We start from the raw sequence: 18,331 nt of genomic DNA, 5'->3' as shown, positions 1-18,331 counted from the left end.
ACCTCCCTCTCAGATTCAAAGCAGATGACACACAGAAAGATTTTTCAGACTTTCTTTATTCACCTGTAAAAAAACCTCACCCACACCACAAACACCACACACACGCACATGCACGCGTGCACACGCGCGCGTGCACACGCGCGCGCACACACACACACACACACACACACACACAGGCAGACCTAAGATCCCTGTTCCAGTCCCCAGACTCTAGAGGCTCAGCACATCCCACACCAAGCCCACTGTCAGGGTCCGTGCCTGAGCACCAAAGGAGGAGGGGCAGTGTCCCAGGCTGGAGCTAGTTCTTGCTGGGGGCCTTCTTTGCAGGGTCCATGTGCCTTCCCCCTGCCTCACATTAGGGCATTCACAGCAGAGTGGCCTGTTCAGGGTGGGAGACTGGCTGTCGATAGGCCGGTAGCCGGAACCTAGCAGCATCTCGACGGCGGCGGAAGGCCAGGAATTCCTCCCGAAGGGCAGCACAGCGGGCCTCAGGGCCAGGAGCGTGGGCGGTATTCAGGAGGCAGCCCTCCTCTGGAGTCTTCGCACCTGCAAGAGGGCAGAATAACGAGAGGAAGAAGTCTTAAGGTTCCCTGGGTGAAGTCTTGTGGTTCACCGGCACCATGAGGCTCCCTAGGGCCTGCCAATGCAGAGAAGCCAAGACAGCAAGAGGAGAGGGCCTGGGGCCCAGGGCCCAGCTGGGAACTGACTAGGTCCTAAGGGTGTGGGTGCAGGACAGCAAGGCCAGGGGTGCCTGCCTTCCTGGAGGGCTCCCACACCTAGCTCTGGCTCAGCTTCAAGTCGGGATCGAGGGCCAGTCAAGCCCAGGTGCAGAGTCTCCAGCAATTCCATGTCCCCTGGAAATTCTGAGTCCCATTCATAGTTCTCATCCACAGATGTGTTCCTCCTGTTAAAAGGGACAGACGTTTGGTATGGGTGGAGCAATGGAGGGTAGCCAGAAAAGCCTGAACCCGGGGACCCCCAGCTGAGGGTGGGCCATGGGTTTCCTCTGAAGATCCCTGGACCTCAGCAAAAGGACCTCAGCTCTCCTGGTCCCAGGGTGGGAATGGAGCAGAGAAGGCAGACGGTATAGGAGAGGGGTGGGGAGAACCTGGATAGCGCAGGGCTGGGCAGGGACTGCCCTCACCTGGTGCTGACCGTCACCACATGCTCCCTTCGGGGCCACCTCTCAGGGCCACTGGCCCAGCTGCTGGTGTCTCCTGGAGCGGGGCTGAGGTAGCTGCCTCCTGCAGAGGGGGCCGTGGAGGGGGGCCGAAGGAAGGAGGCGCTGCCCCGCCCACTGCTCTGGCTTGTGAGGCTGCCCCGAGGCGCAGCAGGCAGAAGGCTTGGCAGCAGCCGCTCCCTCAGTGTCCAGTCAGTCAGCGCTGTGTACGGGGGCTCTGGGGAGGCCCCAACCCCGAGCACGGCCCCAGGAAGCGCCGTCCTGGGGAACTCAGGGTGGGAGTCCAGGGGGTGGAGGAGAGATGAGGTGGGGCGGGGCCGGGTATCCATGTAATCTGGGGGAGGAGCAGGCTCCTCCAAGGGGGGCCAGTCCCCATCTACATTCATCTCCCTGAAGAAGGGCAGGCTCAGGTACTGGAGCAGAGGTCCTGGACCTGGCAGGGAACTGGGGGGCGCTGCTGGAGGGGGCCTCACAGGGCTGATGTCTGCAATGCAGAGGGGCTGGGCCATCCCACTGGGGCTGCTGCTGCCATCATAGGACCTGGCCTGACGCTGAGCTGGGGTCCGAGGCTCAGCCTGCTCAGGGCCTGACTTTTCTTGGGAGGTCCCCACCTTGGGTCCCATCACAAATCGCCCATCTGGTCCCCGGCAAATGGGCTCCAGGGGTAAGGGCCCCCGGCTAGGTGGAGGATCCGGAGGGGGGCTGGGGGGTCCAGCGGGTTCCCCCCAGAGCAGACTCTGGCGCAGGCTGGGCACTGGGGAACCCTGGAGCTTCAGCTTCGCCACGCTGTCAGGACTGCCCGAGCCCGAAGCAGAGCTGGGGAAGGACAGGAGATCAGGGTCTGTGGTAGGGGGCCAGTCCCCCTCCCAGGAACCAGCATCAGGCCTTGAGAGGTTTGATGCAGAACAGAGCAGAGCTAGGGAGAGCAAGGGAGAAAAGGACCCACATGGTGGAGGGGTGGAGCGGCGGAGGGAAGGCACAGGCAACGCTGGACCAGCCCCCAGGCTGGGGCCTCTGCACTTCCATCCTTACCTCCCTCTCACTTCTGTTCCACCTCTCCTACCCCTCCTACCCCAAGGTGCAGAAAAGGAAGCAGAGAACCCTGGTGCTCACAGAAGGAAACCGAGGAAGTGGAGGGACTTACTGGGGAGCTGACTTCCCGGCCGGAGAGAAGATAAGAGGTGCATCTGTAAGGACAGGAGAACCAGAGGTGACACAGGCGCCCAATCTCATCTGCTTGGGAAAAGTGGAGGCCAGTGGGGAAGCAGGACCACGGGTTGTGGGAACACACCTGGCCCACGTAGGAGGGAGGGATTTCTCCTCCAGGTAGGAGGTGCTTATGGAGGGGCGGGGACCTTCTTTGGCCGGGCCCCAGGTGGCCTACCTTGGCGGAGGCGTTTGCGGTGGCGACGTGCGGCTCTGCGCCGGTTCATAAGGCAAGCGGCCAGGATACTCACGAGGACAGCCACGCCCAGGAAGCAGACCCCGCCCACCACGCCGGCCAGCACTGGCTGGGGCAGGAGGCCCGGCAGCTGTGTGCGCGAGGGGTAGACCTCCAGGCCTGGGCAAAGGGCCACGGGGGAGGGTCGGTGTCCACGACTTAGTGGGCTTCGAGCCCCCCAATCCCCAGGGCTCTGCCCTCCTGCCAGATTCTCACCAGAAGTGGAGACGTTGGCCGTGTTGCTGGGATCACTGACATAGCTACCGGCGAAGGCCACAAGGCGGAACTCGTAGAGAACGTCCTGGGGGTTGGGGTCCAGGAAGGGGGTCAGGGCTCAGCACTGCCCACCCCCAACCCCGTTCGGAAAGACTTTGCAGTTGGAAGGTACGGGTGAAGTGGACAGCCGGAGGTGAGGATAGTCAAATCAGGGTGAGATCAGGTTTGGGGAGTGGAGCAGAGGGCAGGAGGGCTGCTGGGAGGACCCTCCCTGTGCCCACTTCCCACACCTACCTTGATAAGTCCTGGCACCAACAACTGCATTTCACTGCCTGCCACGGCCCGATCCAGCACCTCCCACCCCTGGGAGCTTTGCCGTGCCTCCAGGACGTAGCCATCCAGTCTCTTAGGGACCAGTTCTGGGGGGTCCCAATGCAGGAGTACCCCCCGGGCTGTCCTCACTGCCACCAGACCTCTCGGAGGGGACAGGGGAGGCAGCATCTCTGTTGCGGGAGGACTGGGGGCAGCTGGTGTGGTAGGAAGCCCTGAATGGGACAGATAGACTCGTAAAGATGGGATTTCCAGTGCTCTTCCCCTGCTCCTCCGGCCTTCGACATCCCCTGGTGCCCAGCTGCTCTCCCAGAGCCCCTAAAGACAAGCCTGGATCATCTTCCACAAAGCCCTCTGGCCCCCAAGCTGCCCAGCACCTCTGCCCCCTCCCACCCAGGTCCCTACAGCCCTTGCCTATCCCTGTCTGCTGCTCTGGGTAAAAGGTCTCTCACCTTCAGGAGCAGACAAGACGATCTCGCTGAAGGGCCCGCTCCCCAGCTTGTTCTGAGCAAGGACGCTGAACTGGTATTGGGTGTGGGGCTGCAAGCCTGGCACTAGGAGGTGAGCAGCCCCCAGGGGCACAGCCAAGGACACCCAGTCGTAGTGGGCTCGGTCAGGACGCTTTGCCCTGGAGGACAGGAGGAAACGGGGGCCACCTCACGTGCCAGGAAGAGCAGGAAGGTTGGAGTCCAGAGAGCTGACCTCTCCCCTCCCTTTCACCATCTGGGGTCTCAGGACCTGGGCCATGAATCCCTGAGATTCTCTGGAACTCGGGCGGCAGAGTTAGGGCAGGGCTGGGATAGAGGGCTGGGAGAAAAGACAGAGGGCCAGAGAGAGAATCAGGGTGTTGAGGGAGAGGGATGGCAGGGGCAGGTCACTCACAATGGGGTGTACCAGACGCTGAATCTCTGCAGGTAGCCACCATCAAAGCCAGGCTCCCAGGAGACGTTGGCACTCTTGGGCAAAGGCACGACGGACACATTGGTGACAACGTGGGGGCTGGTGCCTGGGTGGGGGGAACAGAGGGATGATGGTCAGGGTGCTGAGGGACAGCAAAGAGCTAGGGGGAGACTAGGGCTTCGGCCCTCCACCCATCATCCCAGGGGCACCCCACCCAAGATCCCCCATCTGGGCCCCCCAGAATGATTTATTCCCATCTCCTTCCCACATGGCTGCCTCCAGCTGGCTCTGCCCCCACTGACCCAGCACGTAGACATTCGTGGAGGTGGCCACTCGGGCCACAGCATTGCTGGCTGTGCACTCCCAGCGCCCGTGGGCCTCCTTGGTCAACGGTCGCAGGATGAGGCTACTGTTGCTATCCACCTGGGCCTGGCCCTGCAGCCCCCGGCCCACCTACAGAACCACTGGTCAGCCCTGAGGACACACGCAGCCACCCCTCACCAAGGGCGCCACTCATCTCTCTGGGCAGCTCCAGTTTCCTCCCCGCCCTGCCTCTGACAGCCCTCTCCTCCCCCCCTTCTCCCTCCCACAAAACGGCCAGGGGCACGGAGAGGCAGGGGCGTAGCAGGCGTGAATACAGGAGGAGCGGGGTCAGGAGCCTTACCTTAGCCCAAGAGATAGTAGGCGAAGGGTCTCCTCGGGCAGAGCAGGGGATGAGTAGCTCCCGCCCTACTTCTTGGAAATATTCTTCCTTGGGCCGTTCTAGAAAAGCTGGGGGAGCCTGTAAGCCAGATCTGGCATTGGGAGGGGGCTCTCTCACACTGCTGTCTAAGGGTCGTTCCTTCCCCTCTGCGGGGCCCCCGTCATGCTGCGTCTGTCTCCATCTCTCAGTGTCTCTCTAGCTTTCTCTCTGTTCCCCAGCAGGGAAGCTGGAGGGACATTGCTGGAGAGACGAGGGCCTCTCTGGAGACGTACAAACCTCTGCAGAACACCCTTCACCCTGCCCTCTGCTTCCCACTCTCTTCCCTCTAGAGCGGGAGACAGCCTGGTCCAAGTTAGAGGGTCGGGGCAGGCAGGATATCTTACTGTGTGGAGGTGACCGATGCCCCACCTCCCCAGCACCATCTCTGCAAAAACCTCTGTGATGGCATCTGACAGCTGCTGCCGTGGCCACCGTGGGAAACACAGACTGGGAAGCCCACCCCCCCTCCCCACATGTGTCTGTCCCACCCGCCTCTGTCAGCCCGGTGTCAGCACTAGGTTCGCATCTTCGGCCACCTGACCCGCTGCCACTGGCCCCCCCGAGCCTCACCTTGAGCAGCACGCGGGTCACCGGGGAGGGCCCTGCAGTGCCAAGACGGTTGTAGGGGGTGCAGGAGTATTCTCCCAGCACATCCTCATTCCCCAGGGCAATGATCAGAGAACCTTCTGGGCCCTGGGACCAGCCAGGGAACTGGAGGCATGAGGAGATGACAACCAGAGAGAGAAACTCAGCGGAGGCCAGACCAGAGATGGAGAGAGGCAATGCCGGGGAGGGACCCACATCTATGCAGAGGAAGCCACAACCCTACCCCTAGGCCAGACCTCTCTGTGAATTCCATCCTTCCTTTCTCTTTCCTACAGAGGGGCCACTACCAATGGGGGTGAAGACTGGGACTGCAGACTCCAGGAGAGCCACTCACAGGAATCCAGTGTGCACGGCACACCCTGGGGTTAAGCTTGAGAGTGTGGGTCTCCCGGCCTGCTGTCTTCCCAGCACTCCGAGATTACATTCTGCATCTTCCACCCCAAATCGGTTCTTCTTCCTGGCTTCCCTAGTTCTGTGTTAAAGGCTAACATCCGACTCCTCACTCTGTCTCAGGCCCCACGTCTGTCCTCCTGGGAAGGCCTTTTGTCCCATCTATCTTCATGTCCTCCTTTCTAGCTCAGGCCTCGTAACCTCTCACCCACACTCTCATTTCAATAGCCTCTGTACCCCCTCTGTCTGTCCAGTCTCTTCCTCTCCATTCCTATCACACCGTTGCCCAAGCAACTTCACTGCCTCCGAATGCCTTTGGACTTTTTTTTTAAACCTTAGACAAAAATTTATTGAGCACCACTACAGTTGCAGTAGCCCTGGGGAGACTAGGATTAAAAGATGAAATACTAGCCCACAAGGAATTTGTGGTCTTTGCCGACAAACAAAAGATCTCAATCCCCGTGGAATGAGGTAATATTAACTTGGCATCCATAGTTCCTCCTTTTGGTCCCAACCAGTCTTTCCAGATTTCTCTGCACCAGTCACGTCCCCATAGGCACTGTAGCTCCCCCCAGCTGGGAGACTCATTATGCCATAAATGCACTATACTGTTCCTGCCCTGGTTTCTGCATGGAATGTCTCTCCACCCTTCAAGGCCCATCACCAGAGTCCCAGAAGCTGTTGCTGATCTATCCTCAACCAGTCCTAAGAGGAAGGTGCTCGCTGCCTCCTGGCCTTCTAGCAGTGTCTGCACGGCTGTGCTGCCCCCTCTAGGCATGGGTGTCTCTGCTCCTGTCCCCCATGCGACAACCTACACAGCATGTTCCCCAGTCACTGAATTGATCTAATGCCGCCCCAGCTGTCCTGACTAGAATACCACCAAGCTAAGTCCTCTATCCCCTGCCCCAAGCCTGTACCTTGTCCAGCTGCAGGGCCTGCCCATCCTTGGTCCAGCTGACAAAGAGCAGTGGGGGGTTGGCACGAACCGGGCACCGGATCACCCCCCGCATGCCCATGGGCAGGGGTGTCTCAGGAGGCATGGCAGTCACCTGGGCGGGGTCTGGGGGGAAGCAGTGACAAGTTGTCGGGGAGGAGCTTGGCCTGGCCCAGGGGAGGAGAGCAGTCTGGGGAGGGAGCTGGGGTCAGGCTTACAGAGAACAGTGAGGTAGGCAGAGGCCGAGGGTGGGCGTGGAAGGCCATTGCTGGGTACACAGGTGTAGCGGCCCGCATCATCAGGCTGGGCGGCCTGCAGCCGCAAGCTGCCATCCACCAGGATCCGCACTCGGGGCTGCAGGCGGCTGCAGTATGGCACGTGGGCAGGGGGGTCCAGGTCTTGCTGGACTCAGACTGCCCATCAGTACCCCACCCCCACCCCACCCCATGCCTCACCTAATGTGGAAGACATTGGTGCTGTCCTGGAACCAGCTGTAGGTGAGGTTAGCGGGGTACGCCTCAGCCTGGCAGGCCAGGGAAACATCCTGAGAGGCATTGACCGTGCTGTTCTTGGGGGGCACCACGATGACTGGGGGTCCTGTCGGGGGGAGCACACGGGGGAGGGGAGGCCTCAGCCCAGTCTGCCAGGAACCCTAAGGGTCACTTCTACAGTTCTTCCCAGGTCCGCTCTCTGGAATACAGGGCTGGTTGCTACAAAGCCTTGGGAGTGGAAACAGGTCCTAAGCCTTTTATTTAACACAAGTTCTTCCTCTGCCCTGGCTAGCTCCCCTTCCCATCACCTCCATTCACCTAGTTTCCGGGGTGTGTGTGTGTGTGTGTGTGTGTGTGTGTGTGTTGGGGAGGGGGAATCAGTTTTACCCCTCTGATCACCCTTTATACCTTTACACCCACTACCCTTTCCATCCTTCATCTGTCACACCTGAAATCACCTCTATGTCTCCTACCCTAATCTGGGTACCCAGTACCTTACCCCAAGATGCTGCAGCAATCCCTGACTCCAGGCTCCGCCATCACTGCCACTCTGATGGCCATTCATGCAGAAATGTCCCCCCCACCTTTGGCCACAGAACACTTCTACTCAAGAACCCACAACAGCTCCTGGCTCCTAGCACATTAAGCTCAAACTTCTTGACCCAGCCCCGTGGGCCCTTGTAACCCCTGCCTGGCCAACTGTCTTTTCATATGTCAGGTCCTTGTGAACTCTTTCAGGTCAGTATGGGCAGCTCACTGCGCCTAGGCCAGACTCACTCCCATCTCCATGCCTTTGCTCTCTGGACCCGCAGTCCAGAATGCTCTTCCCTGAGAGCCTGGCCTTCCCCGAGAGCCTAGCGTCTGCAGCTGCACTGCTGTTTCCCTTCTCTGGGCTCCTATAATAAGTGGTCAGTAATAAGCGGTAATGATATGAGTTGGTGTATAGAGCACTTACAGGCATGCCGGGCATAGCTGAGCACCTTACCTGTGCTATTCTCATTTAATCCTCCCAAGAGCCTTTTGTGGTAGAAATTATTGTCTCCACTTCATAGGTGAAGACATGAAGGCTCAGAGGCAGAGAGACTGTGAGGTGACTTGCCCGAGATCAGCGGGGAAGGCAAATTCATACTCAGGCCTTCTCAACACCAGACTCGACACCACTGCCCAGCACTGCCTCTCCCACAGTACCCAGGAGAGAGGCACTTCGCCACTGCGTCTTATTTCCCCCTGTGGATAAGAGGCTCCGTGAAGGCAGAGTCTACTTCTCAGCTTGCTTTCTAAGGGGAAGGGCTTGGCCAGGAATTACTATGATCATTGTGCTCGTCTGAACCTAATTCTTGTAACAATCCTGCAAGGAACATAGGAACCTCTTCGTATAGATGAGGAAACTGGAGGTCAAGGGGGTTCCATGGCTCATGGTCTAACACCAGCACCCACGCTCTTCTCACTATACCACATTGCTGGCTCTAAATATCTATCTCCGTTCACTGATCCTTTTACAGGCAAGATGCTGGTTTTAGAGGAAGAGCCTGTATTGGGAGCGCCCTCCCTCTCCATGGGCCCCTCACCTCAGGCACAAGCCTCCGCCCACGCCCCCCCCCACCCCCGGCTGCTGGCTGTGTGCACCTCCAGCCACAGGTCAGTCCTCTCACGTGTGTGTCCTGTTTCCCGGCCCTCCCCCGAGACAGCACCTAGCACCAGCAGCTGGGTGGCGTGGATGGCGCTGCCCTCAGTGCTGGAGGCTTGGCAGGTGTAGACCCCGGAGCTGCCTCGCTCCACCCTCCGGATCCTCAGCGTCCCGTTCTGCACCTAGAGTCAGAGTGGGTGAGGAAGGACTCTTGTGTCTCCCCTGCCCACGGCGGGCCTCAGACCCCGCACTTCCCAGTCTGGCCAGCAGAGGGAGGCAGCGTGCTGGGCTCAGGGAAGCCAATGCCAAGCCCTCCTCCGGCCCGTCTCCCAACCTCCTGGCCTCCAGCCCCGCTCCCAGGCCACTACCTGCCTCACACTCTCACCCTGTCCAGCCCCGGGACTCACTTGCACCTGACTCTGGCCCTGGCCGAGGTCCTGTCCTAGGAGCTTCCAAGTCACACGAGGTTGGGGGCTGCCGCGGGCCGCGCAACGCAGGGTCACAGCCTCCAGTTCCCGCACTTCCAGCACCTGGGGAGGTGTCTCCAGGAATTGAGGGGGCGCTGCAAGGAGAGAGGCGTCAGGGATTGCCAGAAGGGCCATCAGCCCAAAGAGCAGCGTCCGAGGACCAGAGAGGCAGATCAGGGCCTCAGCCTTCAGCCCATCAGCCCACCAGCTTCATAGGAATTCCCAACCCAGGGCCACCCTGTCTGCTGCACCCAGGACCCAGCAAGGACGCACAAGCCCGTTCCCCCACTGGCCTCCCCTCCCTCCTCCTTCCTCCCCTCCTTCCCCCTTCCTCTCCCCTCCCTCCTCCTTCCTCTCCCCTCCCTCCCTCTTCCTCTCCCCTCCCTCCTCCACAGCCTGCCTGCTCCCAGCCTCATACAATTGACTGTGAGGTGCACCCAGGAGCCGTTAGCAGAGTCGTCCTCGGGTCTGTGCTGGTCCAGGAAGAGCACGCGGCACTCGTACCAGCCCTGGTCCTCAGCCCGCAGCCCCTCGATCTGGAGAGATGCCCCCTTCTGAAGCCGGACACGCCCTGGGGGAGGAGCCCTGGATCAAGGGTGCAGAAGGGACCCCATGGGAGCCCCAGGCCCCTGGTCACACTGGTCATTCTCAGACGTCAAGAACAGGCTCAGTGTCTCCCAGTTACCCTGATAGAGTGGGGTCCAGAGAGGCACAGATGGGGTTGGGGTCACTGAGGGCAGATCTCTCCCTTCAGCCCCTCTGATGGCTCCTGCCTTTCAGCAGCTGGGACCCAGCTTAGACAAAGAGAAACCAGAGCAGCAGCAGGTGGGCACTGAACTACGCCCAGCTTCCAGGACTGTAGGGGGAAGGGGCTTGAAGAGCCAACACTCAGTCTCCTCTGGATTCGTACAGAATCTGCCCATCCCTGAGCTCTTTTTGTAAGGGGGGTCCCGGGAGTACTCCTGCCAGAGGACTCGGGGCCCAGAAACCACAGCTGGGTTTGGGATCCACACCTCGCCTACCAAAGCCCCCTAATCCGCCAGGGCTATTATCAGCGGCCTAAGCGCCTTAGGGTGGCCAGAGTCCAAACCAGCCAGGAAGCAAGGTCAGCAGCCTCCTCACCCCATCCCCTCACGCTCCAGGGCATCCAAGCCCCAGCTGACAGACTACATAGAGCTCCACAAATCACCCAGCCCCAGCGCAAGCAGACGGCGCCCTCCCACCCCGACGGAGCCCTGCACCCCAGACAGCTTCGTGGGTCCCTGGCAGTGCAGCCTAGAAAGCAAGGCACACGCTGGGGAGCCACAGAGACCTAGCCTCCGGCTCTGCCATTTACTTCTTTGGCCAGATCACTTAACTTCTCTCTCAACATCAACTTCTTCATCTATAAAATGAGAGAGAAAAAAATCCAGGTAGGGTGGATGGAAGGCAGGCAGCATGGTGCCTGACCTCGGCGGGTGCTTAAATAAAAGCGGTTGAACAAATGAAGGAGCTCATGATCTGAAATCAGCAGCCTGCATTCAACCTTGGCACCACCCTTCACCTGACAACACACCCTCTCCGTCTTCTCCCCTGTAGTAGTGAACAGTGCCGTCACGCACGTCACCCTACCAGAAACCTGGTGTCACCCAGATTGCTCTCTCCATTAACCCCACATCTGCTCGTTCAGTAAGCCTTTCAATTCTACCTCCTGGATGCTGTTTCCCTCTCTACCACCTTCTCTTTAGTTTAGTCCCATAGCATCTCTCTCCTGGGTTACACCAACAGTCCACAAAGAGGTCCCGCTGCCTCCAGCCTCCCGCCCTCCACATTCATCAGCGACCCACCCCGCCTTGACCTTTGATAGGGACAGCTGACATTTTCTAATTCTTGTGGGTTACGCCAAACGAAAGCAACCAGACTGTGCCGCTACTTTGCCCGTTCTAAGACTGGGCAGTCTGAAGCTGCTCACACACTCGCCCCCTCCGATCTGCTTGCATTCTACCTCTAGGGTTCACCTTTCTGAAATAGAATCAAAACCCGTGGGGGCCCTGAAGACATCAAGGATAAAAGAGGAGTTGATCAGGCTGAGGCCGGCGCTGTGCTCATAGGCAAGGGACTTTTTTCTTCCAAGAATGAGGTCCAAGGGCGCAGACTCTCTAGAAAGGGTGGAGCTGCTTAAAGGGCTAGGTGTTTAAATCCCCACCTAGAAGATAAGCCTGGGTCATGCAGGTAAATATTGAATATGATCACACCCTTCCTCCCACCAGTGGGATTCCTCAGTAACCCTAAACTGCCTGGCCATGGGACCCCCGCAGACCCCACTGCGACCTCTTCTTTTTTCTGGCTGCACCACGTGGCTTGCTCCCCAACCAGGGATTGAACCCCGGCCATGGCAGTGAAAGCCCGGAATCCTAACAGCTAGGCCACCGGGGAACTCCCTGCGACCTCTACTACGTCCCGTGCGATGGCAACGTTTCATTACGGTGATCTTCGGTCGCTACGAAGAAGGAAGAAGAGGGAAGGGAAATAGAGTCTGGGATATGGGCCACGTAATATTAGGCATTGTCACCATACTTAATCCTTCCAAGAATTCCATTATAGAAGAAGGAATTGATGTTAAGCTTCTTTCCAATAAGCTACTCAGGGATCCAGCCAGGCCTCCTTTCTCACCATGCAGCGTGCTCTCCATTGCACACTAGTGTGAGGATCAAGGGACGCTCAGGGCACTGATCACTGAGCATAGTCAGTATATCCTCACTCGGGGGATGTTGGTAGCCAACGGGTAACAGCTCCAAACGTCTGTTGATCAGAACATCTAATAAAGCATAGAGTATGTCCTAACTTTGCTGTGAGGTATGAATGGCTAGACCTGTAGAGTCGCAGAAGAACAGGAAGCTGGCCAGGGGCAGGCCGTCCTGTATCCTCCTGAGTCCTGGGCCCCCCTCCACCCGCAGAGCCGGAGCCTGAGTGTCTTTGGACCTCCCCACGTGCAGGGGAGTGTAGAGGAAGGAGGCACGGTCCCCATTCTTGCAAGCTCTAGGAAGGCACGGAATCCACACTCATGGACACGTGCAAGTTCATATACACACAGAAGCTTAAAAAATATTCCAAGAGGCTAAGAAGCAGGAGGAGTATAGAAGGCTTCCAGGAAGAGGTGACTCTGCAGAGGGGATGCAAGGCTAAAGGTAGTGAGGGGAGACGATGACAGGGAGCCAGGTGGTTCTAAATGGAGGATAAGATAACTGATTTGTATCAAATGACTCAGGACAGAGAGAAAATTCATGTCCCTTCTGCCACACGGGGTATCTTGAAACTCCCAAGAAATATAGCACAGAAGTCGAAGACCCAAAGCTGGTCCCATGAATTAGAAGAGCTGATCTAAGATCCACCCCAGGAAAGCTGGTGTAGAGGAAGTGGACCCTCTTTCCTCTGCATGCCTAGTCACGGTTTCACACCATGCAGGCACTCTGTACAGGCTCTGTGCTGGGTTCCTTATGTACAGCAGCTAACTTCATCCTAGGATGTAGTCCTGGCTTGTTTTATCCTGCTTTTTACTACTTTTATACTCGTCTATAAATCCAGTCTCCTCTGCTAGATGGATTCTAGGGTCCTCAAAGATTGGAAGCCTTCTCTTCAGTGTCATCCCTGAAGCCCCAGTCTCTCTCATGGTCCCTCCCACATTCTAGGCCACGGGCCTCACACACACAGTCCCAGGCCATCTCCCCTTCGCTTGCCCAGAGGGTTTATGACAGGACAGCATTGTCCTTAGCAACCTTCACCTCCCGTTGCCTAGCAACTGCAGTTCAGAGTCCCCTACACAAAGGCTGAGAGGCCCCTTCCACACTGGGAGGCAGTAAAAGGGTTAATGGGTGCAGGGGCCTCTCCCCAGGGCCCTGACTCCCCAGACTAGCCCTGCCCGACCAGGAGCTCCAGAGCTGGGGCAGGGGTGGGCATGAAGGGCAGGGGTAGGAAGAAAGACTTGCAGCTGAAAGGAACACCACAGAGACAGAAAGAAAACCCGCAGGTAGCAAAGTTGCTACCGTCCAGGGGTTTGTCCGCCTGAGGGACCTCAAGACAGGACAGAGGGCAGGGGGTTGGGGGGAGGAGAGTTGCACATCTCCCTGGGGGAAGCCCAGGAAAAGCCCTTCTCTCCCCTGTCCTCCACCTCCCCGTGCCCTGCCGTCAGTCGGGCAACGTTCTGCATCTGCGGAGCCTCAGCCTGGCAGCCCAGCTCCTGCCAGCCCGGCGGGCAGAGGCAGGGAGGGCTGGTGGGCACAGCCGTTGTCTCTCCACTTGTCCTAATTGGGGCCCCGCTTTCATCAGTTCTCCGGGGGCTTGTGCAGACACATACGCTCCCACCAGGCTGTTTGCCAACAACTGACCCCAGTTTGAAAATAAACTCTTCCCTCCTGCAGCACCTGCCTGAGCCTCCTCCCCTCTCTGCTCAGCCTGCCCCGCGGCGACAGCTCAGCCAATCCTGTGGCTTCTCCCAGGATTCAAACTAAAGAGGGAAAAGGGAGGGGGTCCCCCTGCCCCCATCGACGTCCTCCCAGGTGGCCTTTCCTGGGCTTCCCCTCTGAAGAGGAGGCAGCCAGACTCTCTCCCCAGCAGCCCCAGCCCCAGCCCTAGGCTCTCCCACACACTGTCCTCGGAGACCTGCACTAAACCGCTCAGATTAAGGCTCCATCGGGGATTAGGGGGAAGCTGAGCCTTTCGAGGGAGCCAGCTGGGGCACAGGAGAAGGCCCCTAGGGAGGCCTATTCACTATTTTAAGTCCATACAGAAACCAGCTGAAGCAGGAGCCCAGCCCAGCTCCATCCATTTGCTGATCTTTAAGGGAGCCTGGTCCATCCCCAGCCCACCCTGTCCATGCACGAACTCTGCTGTACCCAGAATCAGAAGCAGTGGAAAAGCAGCCAGGTCGTAGACCCACCCACCCTGCTGCCCCCTCAGCCCACTCCCTAGAAGCCTAGAACACCCAAACTAGCATTTAAGAAAGTAGGGGAGGAGGAGGGCAGGGCAGTGAAAAGATAGCAGAGCCAGGGACCAGGAGAGGGCCAAGGAGGGAGAACAGGGAGAATGAGGATGGCCTGGGAGGTTTCATGAGCTAGAAAGAGCGATTAGAGAAGTAGGATGGACACTTGGAATAGGGCTGCAGGATCTCCTTTGGAACAGACCATGTGGAGTTTTAAAGAGACCACATGTGCGTCTCGTGTGTGTGTGTGTGTGTGTGTGTGTGTGTGTGTGTGTAAATGAATGAATCCTTCAATGAATGAACACTGCTTGGGAGCAGAGCCACGCTTGTTAAGCAGAGTTCAGGCAGTGGAGCTGGAGATGAGTTTGGGACAGGGACAGAGCTGTTAAGAAGAGGACTTGTTCCCACTCTACCCAGTCCACCTTTGTTGGGGACACCTCCCGACCTCCCACCTGAGGATAAGCCTTACCCACGTAAGCAGGGTCGATGCGGGGAGAGTAGAGGCCGAACTGAATGAAGATGGGAAGCAGGAATCCAAAGCGCAGCCACTCGATGACGTGCAGAGGGGGCCGGCCAGCCGGGGACAGCAGGTCACAGCCCAGCACCGCGCTCTCCCCGGCCCGGCCCACCACCGACACCACCTCAGGCTTCCCTCGACCTGCAGGGCACGTGGCATGAGGACACAGCAGAGGGCCAGAATCAGGGCTGGGAGGGGAGATACCCTCTCTGTCTTTGTGGGCTCCCCAGGCCTTTGTGAAGTGGTTGAGGAAATCCTCGACTTCTGCAGAACCAGTGTTGCTCCTCCCCTCCGCTGACCTGCGCACAGAGAACCCCAGGGGACCACCACCCACCCCAAGGCCAACAGGGAGTTCCGGAGCCCAGGAAGTCCAGCTCACCGTCAGCCCCCTGGCCGATGATCAGGCTGAGGATGGCCAGACTGAGGCACCAAACCATAGCCCAGCTGCCTGCTCGCCCGGCCCCTCCTATCCACAGGGGCCCAGACGGAGGGGCCCAGGGACCTGCACAGCCCAGCAAGCCCTGTCAATCCTTCTGACTGGGTAACGGGGGTCAGCTCTCACTCTTCTGGACAGTTAGGGCTTGGCTCGTGTAACACCTGATGAAGCCGTCCTCTGGAGCACCGCCAGATCTAGATGCAAAACGCAAGGCAACGTGCAGAGTGGGCCAATGTTGGAAACCAGAAGAAACCCCGAGTTAGAGAAAAGCTGGAGGTGAGCAAAGGCAGAAGGAGAGAGGAGAGCAGATGCGTGGGGGAAGGGCTGGGGTGAGGGAGTGCCGGGTGGGGAGACCAGACAGATGAGGACATGTGGGGAGCAGAGGAGCTGGAAAGATCTTAGAAAAAGCAGAGGGATTCTGGGGATACGCAGGTTACCAAGGCTCTTGGAAAGCTGGGCCAGGAGGGAAATTGGGTTCCTACACACTTGGGAAAGGACTTCTCAGGAAAGCATGGGAGATGAAGAGCCCCATAGCCCAGCCTCTTCTCCCTGTTCTTTCCTTAGTCCTGATGCTGATAACAAGGTAGCAGATAGCAAGGTAGAACCAGTATTATCGCCTCCACCCCACGGTGACAAATAAGGACCTTGGGTATCTCAGAGCCTTGCTCAGGCGCACAGAGCCAGTTAAGGGCAAAGCCTGGATGAAAACCCAGGGAAAGTGGCCCCCAGAGCACAAATCCTTGCCTCATTTCTCCAGCCTCTGTGAACCCTGCAAGCTGGAGGCCCTGTACCTCTTTCTCCATCAGCCTCCCAATACTGCTTTAGCCATGAATGAGTCAGACACTTGGGAGAGGACGATTGCCTCCCATCTGCTGGTATGGGGGCCCAGGCAGCATCCTCCAGGTCTGGGCAGGTCCTGGGGCTGGCGGCTGACGCCACTTCCTCTTCTTGATGCTGTCAGGCAGCCCTCCCTCTGCCAGACACCATGACCCAAGTGCCTTAACCCAATTCCTCCCACTTACTCTCCCTCCAGTATCTTCGGGGCCTAAGGTTTGCTAGGCTCCCCCTTCACTAACCCCAGGGGCATGGTCCATGAGAAGCTAAAAAGTCAACCAGTCCCTAGGGTGTACAAAGTGAGCCCTGGAGCATGGAGGGGAGGAACTCTTGATAGCCCCAGCCCCTGAGCATCTAAGGAAGTCACAGCAGGCTGGGGTGGTGGTGGTGATGGTGGTGGGGGGTGCTGCCTTGGGCCTGGAAGATCCAAGTGGACTCTGCTCTGCGGGCCTCCACCCCACTCTTGGCCTCACAGTTCGGAATGGGCTATAAAACATCCCTGCCTGGACTGAATGGCCCTGCACGTCTAACTCCTGATAACTCACCAGCAAGCACCCATCGCCCTTGCTTCCCACTGTCCCCAGCCACCTCATGGACATATCTTTTTCCAAATGCATAGGAACCCCCAGTTCCCTCCTGGCTCAGTTTTCTGAAAACCTCAGCATCCAGGTTTGCCCAGAACTCCTCTGTGTTTCCTAAGATCCTTCCAACTCTTCTGTCGGCCACTACGTCCTCATCTAATAATCTCCCCACCCAGTACTCTCTCATTCCCCCATCCCAGTTATCCCCACTTCTCACAATTCCCACACCCCAAATTCCTATTTTTCGCACCTGATCTCCAATTGCACCAGGTTATCTCCGCTTCAAGGCACTCCCTGTCTCCTCCCGAATCGCCACTCACCCACTTCTATCCTCTCTTCCCTGGAATTTCCCTCCCTCGAATTCGCTCGCCTCAGCCCACAGTACACTTCTGGTACCCCGCCCCCAATTCCCTTCTCCCTCGCCTTCTCCGGACCCCTGGAACTTCTCCCTGCTTTTGGAACCCACCCACCCCATCCCCCACCCCCGGCACAGTCATTACCTCCAGACCTCCTCCACTTCTCCAGGAGCACCCACCCATCCACCCACCCAGAATTCCACTTCACTCCCCAGAACTCCCCTAGTTCTGCTCCCCAAAGAATTCCACTTCTCTCCACAACTCCCCCGCTTTTTCCTGTCCCTCATAACTCCCGCACTGTTCTCCATCCCCCCGCCGGCACCCCGTTCCATTGCCCCAAGGGCGCTCCCGCCCTCACCTGCTCCGCACCGCTCCGCTCCACTCGTGCAGCTACACAATAGGGGGCGGACCCGCCTCCCAGCCTCGGATGCCCAGAGCGCCGCCCGTCGCCCTGGAGACCGCCAATCCCCCTCCCGCGGCGGCCAATTGGAGCGAGCAGAAGGCGAGGCAAGGCGGGCGCGACCCCCGAGCGGCCTGGGAGTTGTAGTTTCGAGAGAGCAGGACTGGGTGGCACGTGGGCCCGGGTCGCCCCCTGGTGGAGCTCGATACAACGAAGGGTGGAAAGGCCGGTTGGCCGCTTCCCGCCGCAAGCTTGAGGGGCTACGCCGGTCAGGTCCCGGGCTCCCGGGGTCGCAGGAGCCGGCCCTCAGCCGGCTCCTTGCACACCTCCCTTCCTGTGTAAGCCACCTTGGACCCTCTCCCCTCCCCTAACGGGCTTAACCGCAGAAGTGGCAGCTAGGGTTGAAATCTGAGCCTGGGGGCAGGAGCACCAAGCGGGGAGCAGGACTCCCCGCCCTCCTCCCAGGGGACCCACCCGGCTCCTCTGATCTCCTCTCCCATCCCCATTCCCACCTCCACACATTTCTTCTCTGGCTGGACTGGAAATACCTGTCTGCACTGGCGAGCTCCCAAATCTTGCCCAGGCGCCGCCCACAGTGTGCAGAGGGGAAGGCGGCGCTCCCAGCCTGAGGTTTGCCAAGTTAGCTACCAGCACCAGCTACCCAGAGAAACGGGCCCAGAGGGGAGAGACATCCTGACACGGGAGACTGAGAGAGGAGGAATGAAATAAGTGATCATTTACTGAACCCCTACAGGGCGCCAGATCCTGGACTACATGCTTCATGACTCTTACGTAACCTGTACAGAAACCCTCAGAAGTAGGTATGGCTCTGTTTGACTAATAAGAAAACTGAGGCTCCACGAGGTGCAGTCACCTGCCCAAGACTTCCTGTCTAGCACAGGGCAGAACTGGAATCAGACCCAGCT

The 18,331-nt window shown here is 58.7% G+C and overlaps 1 protein-coding gene across 6 annotated transcripts; it reads right to left on the bottom strand.

The window, feature by feature from the left end:
* Positions 1–38: 38 nt before the first annotated feature.
* Positions 39–17,506, bottom strand: IGSF9 (immunoglobulin superfamily member 9). Of its 6 annotated transcripts, none has more exons than XM_049694340.1 (20): positions 17,364–17,506; positions 15,178–15,428; positions 14,751–14,939; positions 9,743–9,895; positions 9,265–9,419; positions 8,922–9,039; positions 7,195–7,336; positions 6,958–7,103; positions 6,723–6,865; positions 5,380–5,520; positions 4,732–4,848; positions 4,370–4,520; positions 4,050–4,173; positions 3,620–3,795; positions 3,132–3,382; positions 2,565–2,922; positions 2,325–2,367; positions 1,145–1,996; positions 777–904; positions 39–546 (listed from the first exon to the last, which is right to left on the bottom strand). In XM_049694340.1, exons 2-20 carry the CDS (start codon positions 15,233–15,235, stop codon positions 365–367), a joined length of 3,627 nt encoding a protein of 1,208 aa, XP_049550297.1. In that variant the 5' UTR covers positions 15,236–15,428; positions 17,364–17,506; the 3' UTR covers positions 39–364. The 6 variants fall into 6 exon arrangements, with proteins under 6 accessions (XP_049550297.1, XP_049550302.1, XP_049550294.1 ...); XM_049694345.1 differs by lacking the exon at positions 17,364–17,506 and having other exon boundaries at positions 2,565–2,741; positions 2,838–2,922; positions 15,178–16,825; XM_049694337.1 differs by lacking the exon at positions 17,364–17,506 and having other exon boundaries at positions 15,178–16,824.
* Between the last annotated feature and the right edge of the window lie 825 nt (positions 17,507–18,331).

This window comes from Orcinus orca, chromosome 1, assembly GCF_937001465.1.
Source record: "Orcinus orca chromosome 1, mOrcOrc1.1, whole genome shotgun sequence".
Taxonomy (NCBI): Eukaryota; Metazoa; Chordata; class Mammalia; order Artiodactyla; family Delphinidae; genus Orcinus; species Orcinus orca.
Note: the sequence above shows the minus strand (reverse complement) of the source record. Positions and strands in the feature narration are given on the sequence as shown.

Coding starts and splice junctions, on each gene's coding strand:
- IGSF9 (XM_049694340.1), bottom strand. CDS start 15,235: ATGGTTTGGTGCCTCAGTCTGGCCATCCTCAGCCTGATCATCGGCCAG. Junction 9,896..14,750: donor CATCGACCCTGCTTACGTGG/GTAAGGCTTATC, acceptor CTCCTCCCCCAG/GGCGTGTCCGGCTTCAGAAG. Junction 2,923..3,131: donor TGGTGCCAGGACTTATCAAG/GTAGGTGTGGGA, acceptor CCCAACCCCCAG/GACGTTCTCTACGAGTTCCG.